General features: G+C 39.1%; 1 protein-coding gene across 1 annotated transcript; it reads left to right on the top strand.

The window, feature by feature from the left end:
- The first annotated feature begins 227 nt into the window (after positions 1 to 227).
- On the top strand, positions 228 to 15,556 carry LOC306859095 (polyunsaturated fatty acid 5-lipoxygenase-like). Its single transcript, XM_079399925.1, has 14 exons — positions 228 to 386; positions 3,312 to 3,510; positions 3,607 to 3,679; positions 4,760 to 4,882; positions 5,068 to 5,180; positions 5,500 to 5,714; positions 6,011 to 6,157; positions 6,278 to 6,487; positions 8,188 to 8,274; positions 12,773 to 12,951; positions 13,063 to 13,187; positions 13,337 to 13,437; positions 13,521 to 13,691; positions 13,789 to 15,556. Exons 1-14 carry the CDS (start codon positions 237 to 239, stop codon positions 13,966 to 13,968), a joined length of 2,073 nt encoding a protein of 690 aa, XP_079256051.1. The 5' UTR covers positions 228 to 236; the 3' UTR covers positions 13,969 to 15,556.
- Positions 15,557 to 19,565: the final 4,009 nt, after the last annotated feature.

Here is a 19,565-nt window from a genome sequence, read left to right as displayed (position 1 = left end):
TGAATTTAATTTTCATATCTTACCAGCCACTGCATTTGTCTGAATCAGGCTTTAGAATATAAAACTTTTTAAAGAAAACAAATATGAAGGAATTGGTTAAAAAATGGTATATTGTTGGTGCTATCATCTCTAATTAAAGAACACAGAGTTGTCATCACAAGTTAGATTGATAGACCACACCCCTAAAACAGCAGTGAAACAAGACAGTGCTGTACTTCTCCTCTCATTTGAGCAAGATGTTCAAGTACAAGGTGTCTGTCACCACTGGCAGACAGGAGTTTGCTGAGACAATAAATGGCATATACCTGACGCTGGTGGGCACGGAGAGTTCCAGTGACAGAACTCTACTGGACAAATCCGTTGTTGACCATTTTGCAAGAGGAACGGTAAGAATGATTTTTTCCCTCACAAATTCAGCAATAGAAACAGCTGTGTCATGTATTGAATGAATGAAATATAACGCATTAAATAGTACAGGTTGTTAATTTTTTAAACATGAAATTATTTCATTTATTTACTGATGTCAGAGGTGGAAAGTAACTAATTACAAATACGTTTGTTACAGTACTTGAGTGCATTTTTAATTTTTTTCTACTTTCTTGAGTATAATTAAAATGTGGTACTTTTACTTGAGTTGAATAAAAATAATCAACTTCGCTACCTTGATTTTTCACCAAAAGTAAAAAGTACAAAAAGGTGATGATGAAGAAAAGGGCGAGCTGGTGTTTGACAGGCACTTTTCAAACTACTTGGGTGGAGCCCTGTGCTTCAGGCAATAACAGATAGGTCTGACTCAGGGCTCAAAACCAATCAAAACTTCCAGTCCAGCTGGCGGGCGGAGCGTTCAAACCGTGCTTTGCTTTGACAGTCAATCACTAGTGTTGCTGTTTTGAAACAGTAATGTTAATGTTTCAATATTTAAGTTGATTGTAAGAAAGCTATACTCTAAGCTATGATTTTAAATAGAAATTTTGACAGCTCCTGAAATCAGAATCAGAAAGAGCTTTATTGCCAAGTTTGCTTGTGCATACAAGGAATTTGTTTGTCACACGCTTCCAGCACACAGAGACAACAACACACATTTAACTGTTCATGAGGTAGATTGCCTGGGGGAAGAAACTGTTCTTGTGCCTGGCTGTCCTGGTATTTCAGGCTCTGAAGCTCCAGCCAGTTCTTGGAGGGTGACCAGGGGAGCACCAATAATCCTCTCGGCAATCCGAACCGTTCTCCAAACAGTTATTGATGTGCACAGGACAGACTTGAATGATGGCTGAGTAGAACTGATTCAGTAGCTCCTGTGGCAGGTTGAACTTCCTCAGATGGCGACGGAAGTACAGCTTTGTTGGGCCTTTTTTACAATGGAGTCGATGTGAGTGTCCATTTCAGGTCCTGAGAGATGGTGCAGCAGAGAAAACAGCGAGTCTTCTTGCGCTTGAATTGTTTAAAGACACATAAAAAGATTGATAAGCAGAATTTAAATCATGGTTCATGCCAATGATATTACCAGATTACCAAAATGGGTCATACCATTGATATTACCAGAGCGCTCAGCAGTTTAAGTAAAGCTGACCCTCTTTATCAGTGCTAAATGAATGAAGCAAACTTAGTACAAAGCTGAAATAACCTCAACATTGCAATAAGAGAGCATGCATTTTTATGTACGTTTAACTAATAAACCATGATTTCGATTCTGCTTATCAATTCTTTAATATGACGTTAAACCATTAAAGCGCAAGAAGACTCACTGTTTTCTCTTCTGCACGCAAACTGTAAGTGTCTTTTTGCATTTGAAAAGACAAATACACACACAAATATGTCAAAATGTCCGTTAAATGTCAGTTTTGTCTTAAATGAACGTAAACAGTTGAGAAAGAAAACGCATGTGTAACAGTATATTGGATCTGTGCAGCTCCTAAAGTGACAGCAGCCAAATATTCCTGCTGCTTTCTCTATAATAACATTAATCAAACAAAAGACTGAAAATTCACTCGCTGTTCTTGCCTGACTAACCTTTGTAACTACATTTATATTGTATGTTTATTACAGTTTCTGCACCTGAATACCTGACAATCTTAAAACACTGTTTATTTCAATCGTAATTAATTTGTTCAATTGAATTTTTTTTGTGATTGCTAACTTGTTTATTTGTACTTTTTAAATTGCTGAGTGTTTACTTGTTTTTAATAATGCTTGAAATTTACATAATTATATTTTCATTCATAATATTCAGGAACAATGAAATATTTTGCAGTATGACTTAGAATCAAGTGCCGAGCCTGGTGTGGTTGCACCGCTCTAAGGACCACCTTGCCCACACCCCACATTATTTTTTTACTGCCAACTAACTATTCACACCGTTGCATTATAAATATACATCATTCTTATGAAATGAACACAAATAAACACATATATATCATCGGTGTTATAGTTTATGTGTGTGTTCATGTTTCATCTGTGACAGCATCTCTTTCTGCATGTTATTCAGCTTTAGTGATATCTGATGCATTTGTCCATAAAAGGGATTCCCTGGAAGTCGAATACTTTTATGAGTCTCCCTTGTGAAACTGACATTACATGAGTTTTTAATGCTCCACATCGCCTCATTTTGGATAAAATTGAAAAATAATACTAAAGTACGTTTTACCACAGTAACTTGAGTAGTTTTTCAGCTACGTCAACTACTTATCAACTCTTTTAGGCCATTGCACACTGAGACCGAAATTTTCGCACGTTAAAAAATAAATATGTTGTGTCAATCATGTTTACAAACTGCCTCCGAAACCTTCGTCCGTCATACAATTTTTTGGATCAGTTTCGATTTTCTGTGTTTTTGCATCCGTAGCATGCATTTTTTATTTTTTTATTATTATTATGTTTATTGGGGTTTTCAAGTTAAACACAACATACAAGATATCGTAGCATACATTTTGATTAGAAAGTATGATGAATATGAAAAAAAAACCCGGAAAAACTTGTACTCAGGTAAATTATATAAATATATATATATATATATATATCACTCTGATTTAATTGTGGGTGTTGTCAAATACTCTTGTTTCCTCACAAAATGTGGGAAATCGTGCATTATTATAACCCCACTTTTCACTTTCAAAGCTTCCACAAATTTCCTCACGTATTCACAGCAATTAAAAGCATTGTCATATAATCAAATTTAAAAAGGATGTTTGAGGAAAATACATGTTTCATAAAGAAAAGAACGATATTGTATGACATCCAGTGATCATTTTTGCAGTAATTTTTGCACACAGCCTGTGTGATTCAGTTATGCCTAACAGAAGTTGTTGTTAAAGGTGGTATCTGTTGACATCAGTGTGAAGAAGCTTCTTGGAGACATAGTGCTGGTGAAAGTTGAGAAGGAGAAAATCTTGTTCAATGATCACTGGTACTGCAAATGCATCAGTGTGACGACACCCTCTGGAGACAGCTTTGAGTTCCCCTGTTATCGCTGGATAGCCGATGAAAAGGAAGTGATTCTTCGAGATCGCAAGGGTGAGTCCTATTTCGATCTGTTCACTATCCAATCCTGAATGAAGCATGTCATAAAAACTCTTGTTTATGTGTCTGTATATATACACGTTTGTTTAGATCAATTGCCTCAGGATGATGATATGAAAGACTACAGGCGCAAGGAACTGGAATCCAGACAACTGCTGTTCAGGTTTGATGCCACAGTTACAGTCCTGTGTAAATATTCAATCATGTGGTGGGGAAAATGTTTTTCAGCTTGCAAGTTTCTTACACGAAGCCATCCTGCCTCCATGTGTACGGTCAAAATACTGTGTCCTCGCACCACTTTCTTCCTGTCAGGGGTGGTATATCCTTTTTAATCATTTCCCCTCTCACCTTTTCCAGGTGACAACTCTAAAAAATAAACATTAACAATACTATAGCCAAAAGGTTTTTAAACAAATCAGTTTATGAAAATTAAATAAGCATGGCTCCTACATCGAGTCTTGTGTTGTGGGTGAATAAAAACTTGCCCACAATGCATGAGACACTGATCAGACTGCTTAACTCTACAAACACCAAACACAAGTCAGAATAAAAACCGAGCGACAACCTCCAGCTCTCTGTCTTGAAACCAACACGGAAGTGACTTAGACTGCAATTCATCGACTGGCCGCTAGAGGCTGGCTCCATGTTAAAATGCCCAACTTTACAGCAGAAAAAAAGTATGTTTACAGACTGGTACAAAAAGTGGTTTTGGTCTATATAGCTAATTTTGCCCTTCATGACAACTGTGAGAGGGGGGTGAATTGTTTCATAAATTATATTAAGCCTTAAAGTTCTGCATAATTAAGGCCACTTGAGTGACAGGTGGATTGCCACTGTTGTCACCACCGTCATGCTACGAGGGTGTGGCTTCAGCAACCAGCTCCACCCACGTCCCACCTTTTTGCCCACTTTCAATTATCCATGAGTGATGCGCTGCCAAGATGGCTACGGCTGACTCTGCGCACCTTGAGCTTCAAAAATGCTCTTCAGAAACCTACGGGTGATGTCACGGACACTACGTCCATAAAAAACCTAGTGGAGGAACACATCTTTGTTCGAAACAGGATTGCTCAGGGACAAAATGGATAGTGCAATGAATTCACTGCAGATTTTTTCAATTGGTTGGATAATACCAAGGCACATGGAACCAGACAAAAAAAATCATGCTTATTAAAATTTTCATATCACCTAAAATAATTCTCGGTCCAAATAACTGAAAGATTCATTTTGCTCTTTCTTGAAGGTGGAAGGAATGGCGCTCTGGTTTCCCCATGAGCATCGATGCCAACTCAAGCAATGAACTTCCTTTGGACGTTCAGTTTGAAAGGGAAAAATCTGTGGACTTCTCTTCGAATTACATTAAAGCGTAGGTTGTGTTCATCCCTTTGCATGTATCTCCCAACAAATATGCATGTTATAGATTTCCTGTGACACCGTTTGACTGTTGCTAGGAAATATCTCAAAATAAATGGAGAAACGAGCGTAGCTTAAATTGAACCAGAAACTGAAAATCTGCATTCAGCTGTATTTTTCCATGATCTTCTCTTTCAGGATTAAGAATCTTGGTCTTAATAAATTTATGGGCATGACCTTTTTCCAGTCCTCTTGGAAAGATATTGCAGATTTTGAAAAAATATTTATGAAAATCAAGAACCCTGTGTCAGGTTTGGATTGTTTCTTTTCTTTTATCTACTTTACTCTAATAGTAAAACAATCTGTCCACTGACTGAGTATAAATTATTGTGAGAATGCAAAAATTAACAGGCTAAGGCACACATCATTTGCATACTCCTAAACTCACTGGCAGCTGACTTTATTATTCCCTTTGACAGCACAATGAACTGTTCATTGCTGACTCCCCCTCAAACAGTTCACGCTAGCTCTTACATTAAAGATAACAAATGAATAGTTTCCATGGATCTAGTCTTTGCATCTGTTTGTTTGATGTTTGATGTTTGAATCAGGTCTCCTCTGTTGGAATAGATGGCACTGTCCCAAAAAACAGGGTCGATCCTAGAACTTCAGAGTATGTGATGCAGAACTGGAATAAGGACTACTTTTTTGGCTATCAGTTTTTGAATGGCTGCAATCCTGTGATGATCAGGAAGTGCATGAATCTTCCAGACAAGTTTGCAGTCACACAGGAGATGGTGGAGGGTTCCCTGGACAGAGGTCTCACACTACAAGAGGAGTTAAAGGTCAGAAAAAATGACACCACACTAATAAAAAGAAAATAATATAATATTTTAAAAAAAAAATTATACGGCACTTATCAGGGTACTCAGAGACACTTTACACGAGTTAGAAATATTTATAAAAAATAGTACAATAAAACTTGTAGAGCACAACATAATCCCAAATTAAAAGCAATCCTTAAAAGATGCATTTTTAGTCAAGTTTTAAACATGGACAGAGTTCGTATGAATTATATAGAATGGAGTAAAAATTCTCCAGTGTAACTATGGCTCCAATACTAAATACCTTTCTATTACAGGCAGGAAACATCTACATAGCAGACTATGAAATACTGGAGGGAGTGCAAGCCAATGCCTCAGACCCAGATACCAAGCAGTATGTGGCTGCTCCCTTCTGCCTGATGTACAAGAACAGCCAGAATGAAATCCTACCAATTGCTATTCAGGTGCCTGTAGAAATCATTTTGTAAAACACTACTTTAACATTAAGTAGGTTAAGCACCAACTTTTTATTTTTGAGTTTTTACCAAATACTAATTTTGGTCTTATTTTGCTATCTAAAACAGCTCAGTCGTCAGACCACTTTAGGAGTGGGGAACACAGTCTTTCTCCCAAGCGATAATCAGTACGACTGGATGCTAGCCAAGATGTGGGTGAAATACGCTGACTACAGTGTACACCAGCTGGTCACACACCTTCTCAGGACACATCTGATATCGGAGGTTTTTGCCATAGCCATGTACAGACAGCTCGTTGCAGTCCATCCTGTATTCAAGGTAGCCATCCTTTAATGCTTTCATTGCTATCAGATTTAGGACCAGAATTACTAACACCTTGCACCAGTGCAAACCCTCTTTTGATGTTAAAAAAAATCACTGTCAGGTTTTACCAAAGACATGCAATGAAACATTAGTGACAAAAAGGAAAGGATGCATTTTAATTTGGCGACTACCCTTATTATGTATGCATTTGTAGAAATTTCCCTTTCAGACATAAAATTATTTAATGTCCAGAGAAAGCATGTCTTAGTTCAAGGATTAGTTCACTTCCAGAATAAAAATGTCCCTGTAATTTACAACATGTTCATTTGTTTCTTTCTTCAGTTGAAAAGAAATTAAGGTTTTTGAAGAAAACTTTCCAGGATTTTTCTCCATATAGAGGACTTCAGTGGTGCTCAGTGGATTAAAGGTTAAAAATGAAGTTTCAGTGCAGCTTCAAAGATCTCTACAAGATCACAGCTGAGGAATAAGGGCAAACAATCTGTCATTTTCTAAAAAAACTAATTAAATTCATATACTTTTTAACCCCAAATGCTCGTCTTGCTCTCACTCTGCTTGCACATGCGTGTCTTCGCACATTACATAATCATGTTGGAAACGTTACATGCAGTTAACTCTTTGTCTGTGTATTTTGGTTCAAAAACGTAGGGTATGGCGAAAAACTTAATCACATCTGTAATTACATTTATAATTACACTAATGACCCATCACTTACACCTTACCCCAAACTTAAACCTACCCATACCACCAAACTTGTCCCTAACCTTACCCGTATCCCACCTCAATAGCAGCAAAAGTGTTTTACAATACAATATGACCACAATAAGTATATTTTACTTATTTTTTGATGTAAGTACATAGTAATTAAGGCCACCTAATATAAGTGTGACCGGATGTTTGACTTTCTTCACATATTCACTTTGCAAACACTGGTTTGGAACTTCTGCCTACGTCACACGGGACCTTTCCAACGTGATTACATAATGCGTGAGGTTGGTGTGAGATGATCGTTTGTGGTTAAAAAGTATATCAAGTACATAAATTTAATTGCATTTTTAACCTTCAATCCTTTGAGCACCATTGAAGTCCACTATATGGAGAAAAATCCTGGAATGTTTTTCTCAAAAATCAACTGAAGAAAGAAAGACCTGAATATCTTGGATGATATGGGGGTGAGTAAATGATGGGGAAAGGATTCATCATGGTTTTTGTGCCCTTGATTAATAAAAGTGTCTCTAGGGTATAACATGAAACATACATTTTCCAGTTTCAGAATTACGTCTAAATTCTGATTGGATGAAGTGTGTTCAAATCATTGTAAAATGATTATAAATGCATACCTGTGACTCTTCTATATTAATGCACCAAAATGCTTGCCAACTGTAAAGAGCTTGCTTTTCTGGTGAAGGAATTGCTTATTCATCTTCTTATAATTGTTAATGAGTCTTATTATTTATTTGTCATTGTTGTAATTAATAACGAGATGACATCAGAAGACCTACACACATAAAATTGAAAAGAGGAATAAAATGGCTAAGAAAACATTAATACCTATTAAAACTCCAATATGTATAAAAACACAATAATATATTGAGCAGGTAGAAAATGTGTCTTGTGTGACCGTGTCACGTAGTAACCTAGAGTAGTTTGTTTATTGAAGGCCAGTCTTTTTTAATATGCTTCATTTTCTCATACAGTTGCTGATACCTCATGTCCGTTTCACCATTGCCATCAATGCTGCAGCTCGTGAAAAACTCATCTGTAAATCTGGGCTCTTTGATAAGGTATCTTTAACTGGAACACAACTTTTGCATTCATGTTTATCTCTGATGTCTCTGCTTCGTTAACATGACTTTAAGGTCTAAAGATGCAAACAGTTTTAACCTGTCTTTAATACTTGGCTGTCCTATGGACATTTTTGAATTTTTCAGGATTATTATTATTTTATATAATTTTGCTTGTGTTAATGCCAACTGCATACATTTGGGCACAAGTGTGTATATTTATTAGAATTGTAATATTTCAGCTGTATTTCCTTTATTTTTTCTATATTATTTATTTTATATTAGGTACACAAAATAGTTACAATCAAGACCATTTAAACCTGAAATTTTTAATCTCAGGGACATTTAACAATTAAAATTATGCAGTCTTTTTACCAATAACAATGACAATTTATTTATATAGCACAATTAAAAACAACCCACACTGACCAATGTGCTTTACAGTAACTAAAACCAGATACTACAAGAATAAAAACAAAAGTGTCACGGTGCACACACGAGGGAGGAACCAGGAACACGCAGACGAGGATATAAACTCAAATAACACACTTTACTGACATCAAGGCAGGGCAAGACAAGGCAGGGTAAGACACAGACATCAACAGGAACACCGGGGAGTAACGAGTAGACCAGACGACACGACACGAAACTGAACAGACAGAACTATAGATACACACGCAAATCATAGATAATGAGACGAACACGGCTGGACAAGAATTAACTAATGACATGACAGGAAACAAACCAAATATGGGCACAAGAGGCAGGAACACATGACACACACACAACAGTTCCCTGACATAACTCCCCCCTCCCGAAAGGCTCGTCCCGAGCCTTAACAGTTCCATCAGGGAGGGGGGGGGCGCTCTGGAGGCCCCTCAGGACAGACATCCACAGAAACACAGGACGGGGACCTCCAGAGCAGAACAGACGGAGGCCCCGGCGGAGCTGGGAGCTCAGGAAGCCATGGCAGGTGGTCTTCGTGGCCGTGGCCTCCTACGGCCCGCCCACTCCACCCAGAGCTCTACTACCCCCCCCCAAAATTTCCATGGGGAATCCAGGGGGTATCAGGAGCCCTCCGGGGCTAGACAGACAAAACACGACAAGACACGACAGAAACCCTCCAGGGTCAGACAAACAGGACAGGACATCCCACAGGAACCAGAAGCCCTCCTGGGCTGGCTAGGAAGCTGAGTCTTCCTCTGGGCATGACGAGGAGTCAGGGGCCCTCACAGGGTCCCTCAGCGACCTCCTCCACTTCTGCGACAGGGGGGGCAAGCGGCTGCGACTGGCCTCCATGGCCACAACTCAAGGAGCCGCCTGCCCCAGACGAGTCTCCATGGACAAGACAAGACATGGTAAGTTAAAATGTTCCTGTGGGCACAACGAGACATACATACGGCACTCCTGGCCGTGACGTGTGGACTTCATCCACGGAGAGGGTCATGGCGGCCGATGGGCATGAGTCAGCGGCAATCCGGCGGGCTTGAGTCAGCGGCAATCCAGTGGGCCTTGAGTCAGAGGCTGGCCGGCGGGCATTGAGTCAGAGGCGGATCGGCGGCGTGCACAGGGGAGCCGCGGACGGCGGCGTGAACAGGGAAAACGCAGACGGTGGGTGGGCTTTCCCCACGGACGGCGACGTGATCTCCCGCGAATGGCGGGGTCGGTGAGCCGCGGGTAGCGGCGTGAATAGGGGGAGCCACCGACGGCGGGTTGGCTTTCCCCGCGGACGGCGGGCTCGGTGTGCCGCGGACGGCGGCGTGAACTCCCGCGAACGGCGGGCTCGGTGTGCCGCGGACGGCGGCGTGAACTCCCGCGAACGGCGGGCTCGGTGTGCCGCGGATGGCGGCGTGAACTCCCGCGAACGGCGGGCTGGAGTGAGCGGCAGGCTTGGGATAGCCGCGGGCAGCGGCGGATATCTCCCGCGATCGGCGGGCTTGACTCAGCGGCGATCCCGAGGGCTTGACTTCAGGGCTCGCGGCCAGCGGACTCGCGGCACTCGTGGCAATCCTGCCGAACTCCCACGCCGACATGTCGTGGGCTAGGGCAGAAGGACGAGTGGCGACTTCCATGCCGCGAGGGACAAACAAAACAGGAACAAAACAAGACTTTTGAAAAACGGAAAACAAAACGAGGTGAAGGGACGCCGCTTACTGTTTTGGTCTGGTCTTCTGTCACGGTGCACACACGAGGGAGGAACCAGGAACACGCAGACGAGGATATAAACTCAAATAACACACTTTACTGACATCAAGGCAGGGCAAGACAAGGCAGGGTAAGACACAGACATCAACAGGAACACCGGGGAGTAACGAGTAGACCAGACGACACGACACGAAACTGAACAGACAGAACTATAAATACACACACAAATCATAGATAATGAGACGAACACGGCTGGACAAGAATTAACTAATGACATGACAGGAAACAAACCAAATATGGGCACAAGAGGCAGGAACACATGACACACACACAACAGTTCCCTGACAAAAAGACAAAACAATCAAAATAGTAATAGAGTACCATAAAAGAAAAGTGCTTCAACATAATAAAGCAGTAATATACAACACAATTGAAGATGCTTCATGTATTAAATGTTTTATCAACTTTATAACTTAGATTTAAAAACAGATAAAGATGATGCCAGTCTAATCGAGATGGGCAAATCATTCCAAAGTCTGGGGGCAATTACAGAAAAAGCACGGTCACCCCTACATTTAAACCTTGACTTGGGAATCGACAAAAATCTCTGTTTTAATGACCCGAGTAATCTGGTTGAATGGTGCTCAGTCTGTAGAACAGAAAGTAAGATGGAGCCATACCATTTAATGATTTGTAAACAAAAAGTAACATTTATAATCCACTCTGTAGCGCACCGGCAACCAGTGTAATGAACGTAAAACCGGAGTAATATGATCCCGTTTATGAGCACCCATTAAAAGTCTTGGACTAATTGTAATCGGGACATAGCTAAATGGCTATTCCCAATGTAAAGAGAATTGCAGTAGTCCAACATTGAAGAAATAAAGGCATAGATTACTTTTTCAAAATGTTTAAATGAAAGAAAAGTCTTTACTTTCGATAAAAGTCGTAGCTGGAAAAAGCAAGATTTCACCACATAATTAATCTGCCTGTCAAATTTCAAAGATTCATCAAACACAACGCCCAAGTTTTTTACCCACAGTTTCATGGCGGAGGACAACCCATCCAAATTTATTTTAGGAGTAGCAGAGGAATCAGAGGGAGTAAATATAATAATTTCTGTTTTACTCTCAATGAAATTCAGAAAGTTTAAAGAAAGCCATGCCTTTACTTCAGTCAAACAGGCCAAGAGGTTATCCAAACCATCTGAATTTCGCTTGAGGGGCAGATAAATTTGTGTGTCATCAGCGTAACAATGGAATGATGTGTTATTTTCTAATAATAGAACCAAGTGACAGCATGTAAAGAGAAAAAATAATTGGGGCCAAGATGGAACCCTGAGGAACCCCACACGATAATACAGCATTACTTGAGGTATACTCTCCAAACTTAACTGAAAAGCTTCTATTAAAAAAACAAGATTTAAAACACTCCAGTGCACTGCCTGTAATGTATGCACAATGCTCCAACTGGGCAACAAGAACAGCATGATCTGCTGGATCAAAAGCAGATGTTAAATCTAAAAGCACAAGAACAGCATATTCACCAGAATCACGTTATTAGTACATCGTTAAAAACCTTCAACAAAGCGGTCTCAGTAGAATGATTTCTTCTAAAACCAGATTGAAAAATTGAAAAAACATCATTATCTGCTAGAGGACTATTTTCGGCAAAATCTTCACAATAAAAGACAGGTTGGAGATCTAAAATTACCTAACACTGTGGGGTCTAAGTTTGGTTTTTTAAGCAAAGGGTGAACTGTTGCATGTTTTAGCAAATCAGGAGTAATGCCAGTTTCTAAACAGCGATATAACATGATAAAATGATGGGAGCCAACAACATCAGTTACTTGTTTAACAAATCAGGCTTCAGTAACAGGGTAAACAGGAGTGTAACCCACTTCAACATGAAGTGAACGTTCAATAGAGAACTGGAAGTTCTACATTAAGCACCCCATTATAGCCAAAATATCACAATCCTGTTGTTTCATAACACCTCTGTGAATATTCAACTGTGAGATTGGTACCCAAATCAGGCTCCTCCTATCAAAGCGCTGAATCTTTGACTATTCGGGGTCACCCTCAATATAAAGGGAACTAATACTCAATAAGCCAAGCTTTATCATTTGTTTCTCTGTATTTAAAAAAAAAATTATTTGTTGAACACCAAGTAAATTGTTACTCTTAAGTTGGATTGGATGTTTTTTGTATTTGCTAGTTCGGGGGACAGACACAGTTTCTGTAGTGTGATATCTTGATAAAACTGGCTCTATGTGCTGAGGAGGCCTTTGAAAATGTAAAACACCTAGTTACAGAAACTTCCGTACACTCTATGATGTCCTTCTACTTCAAAGGCTAATGGCGTCGGTGGAAATGGAATTGTTGAAGTGATTCAAAAGGCCATGAAAACTTTAACCTACAAGTCCCTGTGCTTCCCTGAGGCCATGAAAGCTCGAGGAGTGGACAACAAGGAAGATCTGCCCAACTATTACTACAGAGATGATGGCATGATGGTCTGGGAGGCAGTGAAAAGGTAGTTGATAAATTACACAAAAATGTAACAATGAAGTAATTAGTAAAGCATTTGACACCAGAATTTATTTTTGAATTTGGTGATTCATCATTTAATTTGATCTTCCTCCAGTTTTGTTTCTGATGTGGTCAGGATCTACTACAGCAGTGATGAGACCGTTCAGGAGGACGAGGAGATCCAAGCTTTTGTTCATGATGTTTCTTTCTCTGGTATGAAGAATTGTCCCGAGAGTTGTGGTGAGTACAGGATAAATTTACTAAAATGTAAGTATGTTTATATCTGTGCAAGAGTGAATGTTTGTATGATTACATATGTATTATGATAACATGGCAGGCGAGATGCCTTTAATTGTATACATGAGGTAAAATGTTGCCAATGTTCACAGAGTTTCCGAATTCCCTGAAAACTCGGGAGCAGTTGGTCGAGTACTTGACTGTTGTGATTTTCACAGCTTCAGCACAACATGCTGCTGTCAACTTTGGACAGGTGGGATTAGACATGTTTTACTGGATAAATATAAACTATGGCTTGGTTAATATCTATAGGCTGATATCTGTACTGTGTTCCAGTATGACTGGTTTGCCTGGATCCCCAACTGTCCTTGCACCATGAGGAAGCCTCCTCCCACACAGAAGGGACAGGTGGATATGAATTATATCATGGAGAGTCTGCCGGACCGTGGACGTTCCAGTTGGCATCTAGGAGCAGTTTGGGCCCTTAGTCAGTTCCAGGACGAAGAGGTTTGATGACTTATCATTCATAACTAGTTTGAATATTCTTGCTTCCTGCAAAATTGCTGAAAAATGTAAATGGTTGTTGTCCAAATCTTCTCCCCAGCTGTATTTAGGCGTGTATCCAGATATGCACTTCACTGAACAACCGCTCATAGAAGCCACTAAGACTTTCCGCAAGAAATTAGCTGAAGTGAACAACATCATCAAGAGGCGAAATGAAAAATTGAAATTGCCCTATTGGTATCTGTCTCCAAACAGAATCCCTAACAGTGTGGCCATCTGAGAGAGCATCTGTGGGAAACATTCCAAACCTCATTTGATTTTAACCAGTATATGCATAGCACAGAAAATATGTAGAAAAGCTTGGCGAGCACAGTTTTAACTGGGCTATCTGGATCCACATCACAACATAACTCCATCAACAAAATCATTGTTACAGTAACTGTAAGGATTTTAGTGAAAATGGTAATCTGGGTAAAAAAAAAAGATTAATACAAATTATTCTAAAAAAATACAAAATGTCTATACAAAATAAAAACAAATAAATGTGCTGTCAGCATTCACAGTACTTGAAATGTGGTTTATTTATGGATTTTCATCAGCCACAGTTGTGTGCGTTAATGTGTTACTTCAAGAGAGAAGCATCTGTGTTGTGTTGTTTTATTTTCTATTCAATTTCATTTTTATAAAAAGTCAATAATCATTACTCACCAATGTAGTTATGATTTGATCATTTAATCATGTATTAATTTTGGTCACACTTTATTTTAATGTCCAATTCTGGCTATTAACAAACCATTAACAATGACTTTTATCACAATTAACTCCTAATTTGCTGCTTATTGATAGTTAGTAAGATAGTTGTTAGGTATTGGGTAGGATGAGGGATGTAGAATATGTGCTTTATAACTACTAATAAACAGCCAATTTGATAATAGTAGGCATGCTAGTAAGCAACTAGTTAATAGTGAGAATTGGTCCCTATACTAAAGTGTTACCTTCATTTTATTACATTAATCATTTGTTCCTCATTTTATTATTTTTCATTTGTGTCATTTTATGGTTTTATATTACATATGACTTATTTCATTTCTATTGTTGTTTAATCTTATGATAGTGGGGTTTCATAACATAATAACTCTTGTTGGATTTGTACTGATTAAATGAAGTCTGAGCATTGAAACACGTGCAACTAAGATATTCAATAAACCAACTCTGCTCATTGTTACCATGACTTTCTGCTCTTAGCTTTCTTGGTCAAATTCTCAGGCTGATAGAAGACTGATAATACACCTTTTTGGTTACCAGACAAGATTTGCTGTTGATAGATTTTACTGGTTTGATATTTTCTGACAGGATTTGACATCTGAGGTTGGAAATCTTCTATAGAAGTCTAACAGTAACACAAATATATTATTTTGGTGTTGACATTCTGGGAACTCCACTGTGTGAACCAGTGTCTTACATGCATGTCTAAACACACCAATCTGATTGGCTGAACATACTGATGTCATGACATAGTGTTGTGCTTCAAGTTCATAAATAGACAGTAGGGCTGGGTGGTAAGATTGAATATATTGTTGCCACGGTATTAAGTGCCTATTGTTAAAGCAAATATATTAATGTAGTAGAGTACTACTTAAGTTATACACACCAAAGAGTGATGAAGAAACATGCATGAATGAGAAAATAATTTCCTGTAGCTCAAATAGTAGAGCATGGTGCTAGCAATGCTAAGGTCATGGGTTCGATTCCCAGGGAAAGCAAGAGCTGATAAAATGTAAAAACTGTAACTTGAATGCAATGTAAGTCGCTTTGGATAAAAGGAAATGTAAATAAAGAGTGGGACATGATGGCCCAGTCAAACCGTCTTTTGATTGAGATTTAATGTTTAAAGTCTAATGCTTGAAATTGCACTGTTACTGACCTTAATGAAATGCATTCATTTATATTAACATGTTTGCATATACCCATTTTGTTCTTACACATTAAAAAAGTGCTTTTGCCTTTGATCTTGATTAACAAAATTCCAACAACATTTTGCTGATCTATAGAAGACCATGAACAGGAATATTAAACTATCACATATTTCATTATCACTAATAAAAGATAGAATTTTGTCTAAGTAATATTAATGTCCGAGTAATTTGACTTACAGGGACCGCTGATGACGCACTTACTAGAACGCCTCAGGTCACGAATAAGTGCAGTTTTAGATGGCCATCATCTGGACTTGGACTATTTTTAGTATGTATCAATCAAGAAGTGTTTATTTTGTCATCAGCCTCCACTATCTTTGATGTGCCAAATGATATTTTGGAGACCTTCATGGATTTACAACGAAAAATTCATGCAGCCCTTTCCCAAGAGGTGGCCCCAGTTCTTACGAGGGAATGTGGTGGTGGACGAGGTCGACTATTGTTTCCGAGGAAATGCTGTCCCGTCTCATAGAGATGTCTTTACCAGTTTCTTGTATTGCGAACATTTTAGGAGTAAGCCAGTCAACAATCTTCCGCCAAATGCGTGACTTCGGTTTTTCTGTAAAAACTACGTATAGCACCATATCTGACAATGAATTGGATAATGCCATTTTGGCCATCAAAAGAAGACTACCACATGCTGGATATAGGATGATAAAAGGCTGCCTGCAAGCAGACGGACATAAGAGTTCAATGGAACCGCATAAAAGAATCCATGCACAGAGTGGATGCCCCTGGGATTTTGGAAAGGATGACAGCTGGGGTGTATTGTCAGGAGATCATATTTTGTTCAAAGTCCACTGTCCTTAGTCCATATTGACACGAATCACAAGCTCATAAGGTATTGTCTTATATTTTACCTACGAAAGTGTAATGTTATGCAATATTACGTTTAACATGATGTTGTACCTTCAAAGTAAAACCATCATATTTGGTGGGATAGATGGGTTCTCACGAAAGGTAAACACATTTATTTATTTGTTATACTACTAAAGCAATATTGTGAAATATTATATTACATTTTAATCTGTTTTCTGCTGTATACATAGTCAAATGTATTTTATTTCTGTGAATACATTTTCAGCATCATTACTCCAGTCTTCAGTGTCACATGTTCCTTCAGAAATCATAATAATATACTCATTTGTTGCTCAAGGAACTTTTCTGGTTATTATCAATGTTGAAAACAGTTGTGCTGATTCATATTTTTTGTGGAAACTGATACATTTTATTTTCCAGGATTCTTTGATGAACAAAGTTCAAAAGAACAGCGTTTATATGAACATTTTTTTTAGTTTTTCTATGATTTTTGAACCCTTGTGTGTCCTTATCAGGGGTGCCTTAAAGGATTAGTTCACTTTTAAAAAAACTTTTGCTGATAATTTACTCACCCCCATGTCATCCAAGATGTCCATGTCTTTCTTTCTTCAGTCGAAAAGAAATTAAGGTTTTTTGATGAAAACATTTCTCCATATAATGGACTTCAATGGGACCCAAATGGTTCAAGGCCCAAATGACAGTTTCAGTGCAGCTTCAACGGGCTTTAAACGATACCAGACGATGAATAAGGGTCTTATCTAGAGAAACGATCGGTCATTTCAAAAATAAATAAAAAAGTTTAAGTTTTATAAGCACAAATGCTCGCCTTGCTCTGTTCTGTGATGCGCGTTCGTGACGTCACGTAATACGCAATTACGTGGAAAAGGTCACGGTTGACTTAGGCGGAAGTTTGGCCCTGTGCCTTTTGGGTCTGTGCTCTCATACCAGTGCCCTCCTGAGATAGGAAGAGACATTACAAAACACCCTGGTGCCCCAGAATTTCCTCAGTTGCCTGTTGAAGGTTACAATTTTAAATTTCAATGCAACTTTGAGCCCAACTACAAGCAACAGTGCCACTTAGAGAGCCTTAAGGTGTCAAGGCACATCTCTGGTGCTATTGAGGCAGAAACAAAACTACAGTCAGAATGCCAGCTGTGGACCCAAGTACGGAAACCCTGACTTACAGCAAGCAGATTTGGTGAAATATGCCATGTTCGCGGAGAGTCTTCTGCCAAAGCCTTAGCAGCTCGCATTCTCAGAGGAACTCCCCAGACAGCTGCAATGAAAAGAGGGCTGGATCTGGAACCAGATATTTTAAGACAGTATTCTGATTTTTGTGATATCTCTGTGATGCAGTGTGGGATCATCATCCACCCTGATGCACCTCACCCTTGCAGCAAGCCCTGATGCTAAAGTATTGAACCCAAGAGAAACGCCACCATTTGGTTTGGCAGAGGTAAAGACTTGCGATGTTGAAGATGTTTCTCAGGTGAGACACCTGATCACAGTTCGAGGCCAGGCCTGCCTTAAGAAGAGCCACAAGTATTATTACCAGGTTCAAGGCCAGCTGGCCTTAAGTGGACTTCAGTGGTGCGATTTCATTACAGATACGCACACTGACTTCACAGTTGAAAGAATATTTCGGGATGAGGAGTTCATCAGCTCAATGCAAAAGAATCTAGATTATTTTTATCATAACATTTACATGGATTTATTGTTGCGTTGAGGCAGAATTTTAACATGTAAATAGTTTTTATGCACATCTAGAGGCAATACAAGTAACGACTTCTTGTAATTACTGTTGTAAATACTTTGTTCCTGTAAACACAGTTATCTTTGCGTTTCTCAGTCAACGTTGCATTGTATGTAACTATATATGGCCTTTTCTGTCTGTCATTCATGTCTATGTGTTTATGTTCCATGGCTGCAAATGCCTCCAACCTTGTTTGTAGACTGCTTTGAGCTTCTATGGAGGCTTTTTCCATTCATTTCTATAACCATACTTGCATGTGTAAATAAAAAAACAAAAATAAGAATAATTTTGCTCATCCAAGAAATGTTTTGGAGGAAACCCGTCAAGACTGGTCTGTGTACTTTGATATCAAGAGGTCCCTGATAGTTTGACATGAGGCAACAGATGACCCACAGCTGATTGACTGAACCTACCATAGACAGAGGAACAAGCCCATCCCAAATATGGTACTCCTTCACTCTGCGTATGGCCCTCTCAACTACAATTCTTAGTCGAGCAATAGCCTGGGTCTTCTCGGTATCCTCCAAGCTGAGCTGATTCGATTTTTTTATCGGAGGAATGATAAGCGTTGCTCCCAACTCTGTCAGCATCTTCTCAATCTGGAACCCGTTGTCGGCCATTACGCCATCTCCTGGCTACTTCTTCTGCGCTCTCTGGTAAACTGACTCTCGAGCTTGTAAGCCTCTTCCTAGAGATGTGAAATAAATGTATACACATGATTGTTATAGATATTTGATAACCATTTCTCAGCCCCGAAAATTTACACACCATCATAAATGCAACAACACCTAATGACAATTTGAAAGGCAACACGATGATTTAATATACTTTGTAAGGACTAATGCAAGCTGTGTAAAAATGCTAAATATGCTCAATCCTCAACCTCCATACATTCATTTTTTATCCACATATTTTTATACAACCAAATGAATTGTAAGGCACTGTAATTTTATAATTTAATACATGCAAGTTATCTGACGTCACTGTGAAAAGGGCCTATTCTCCTCCCATACCAGTGACCCGTTTCTGTCACTGCAACTTCCCGAACAGGCGAACACACACACAAAATTGTATGCCAGATGAAAAAATGTATTTAAAACACATTCATATTTTAGAAAATGTAGTTAATATTTGCATAATTAATGATTTATCGTGTCCACCCGCAAATAATCAGAATGCATTTTTTTATTACCCGACCCGCGGATTATCCACAGCTCCCGTGGATATAACCACCATCCACACATCACTACTGCGCAGACATCAACAGCAGGGTGAGCGTGATTTCACCAAGTACAACATGTTCCTGGATCAACATTCCAATCAACCAAT

The sequence above is a fragment of the Barbus barbus genome (assembly GCF_936440315.1).
Source record: "Barbus barbus genome assembly, chromosome: 39".
In the NCBI taxonomy this organism is placed as follows: Eukaryota; Metazoa; Chordata; class Actinopteri; order Cypriniformes; family Cyprinidae; genus Barbus; species Barbus barbus.
Note: the sequence above shows the minus strand (reverse complement) of the source record. Positions and strands in the feature narration are given on the sequence as shown.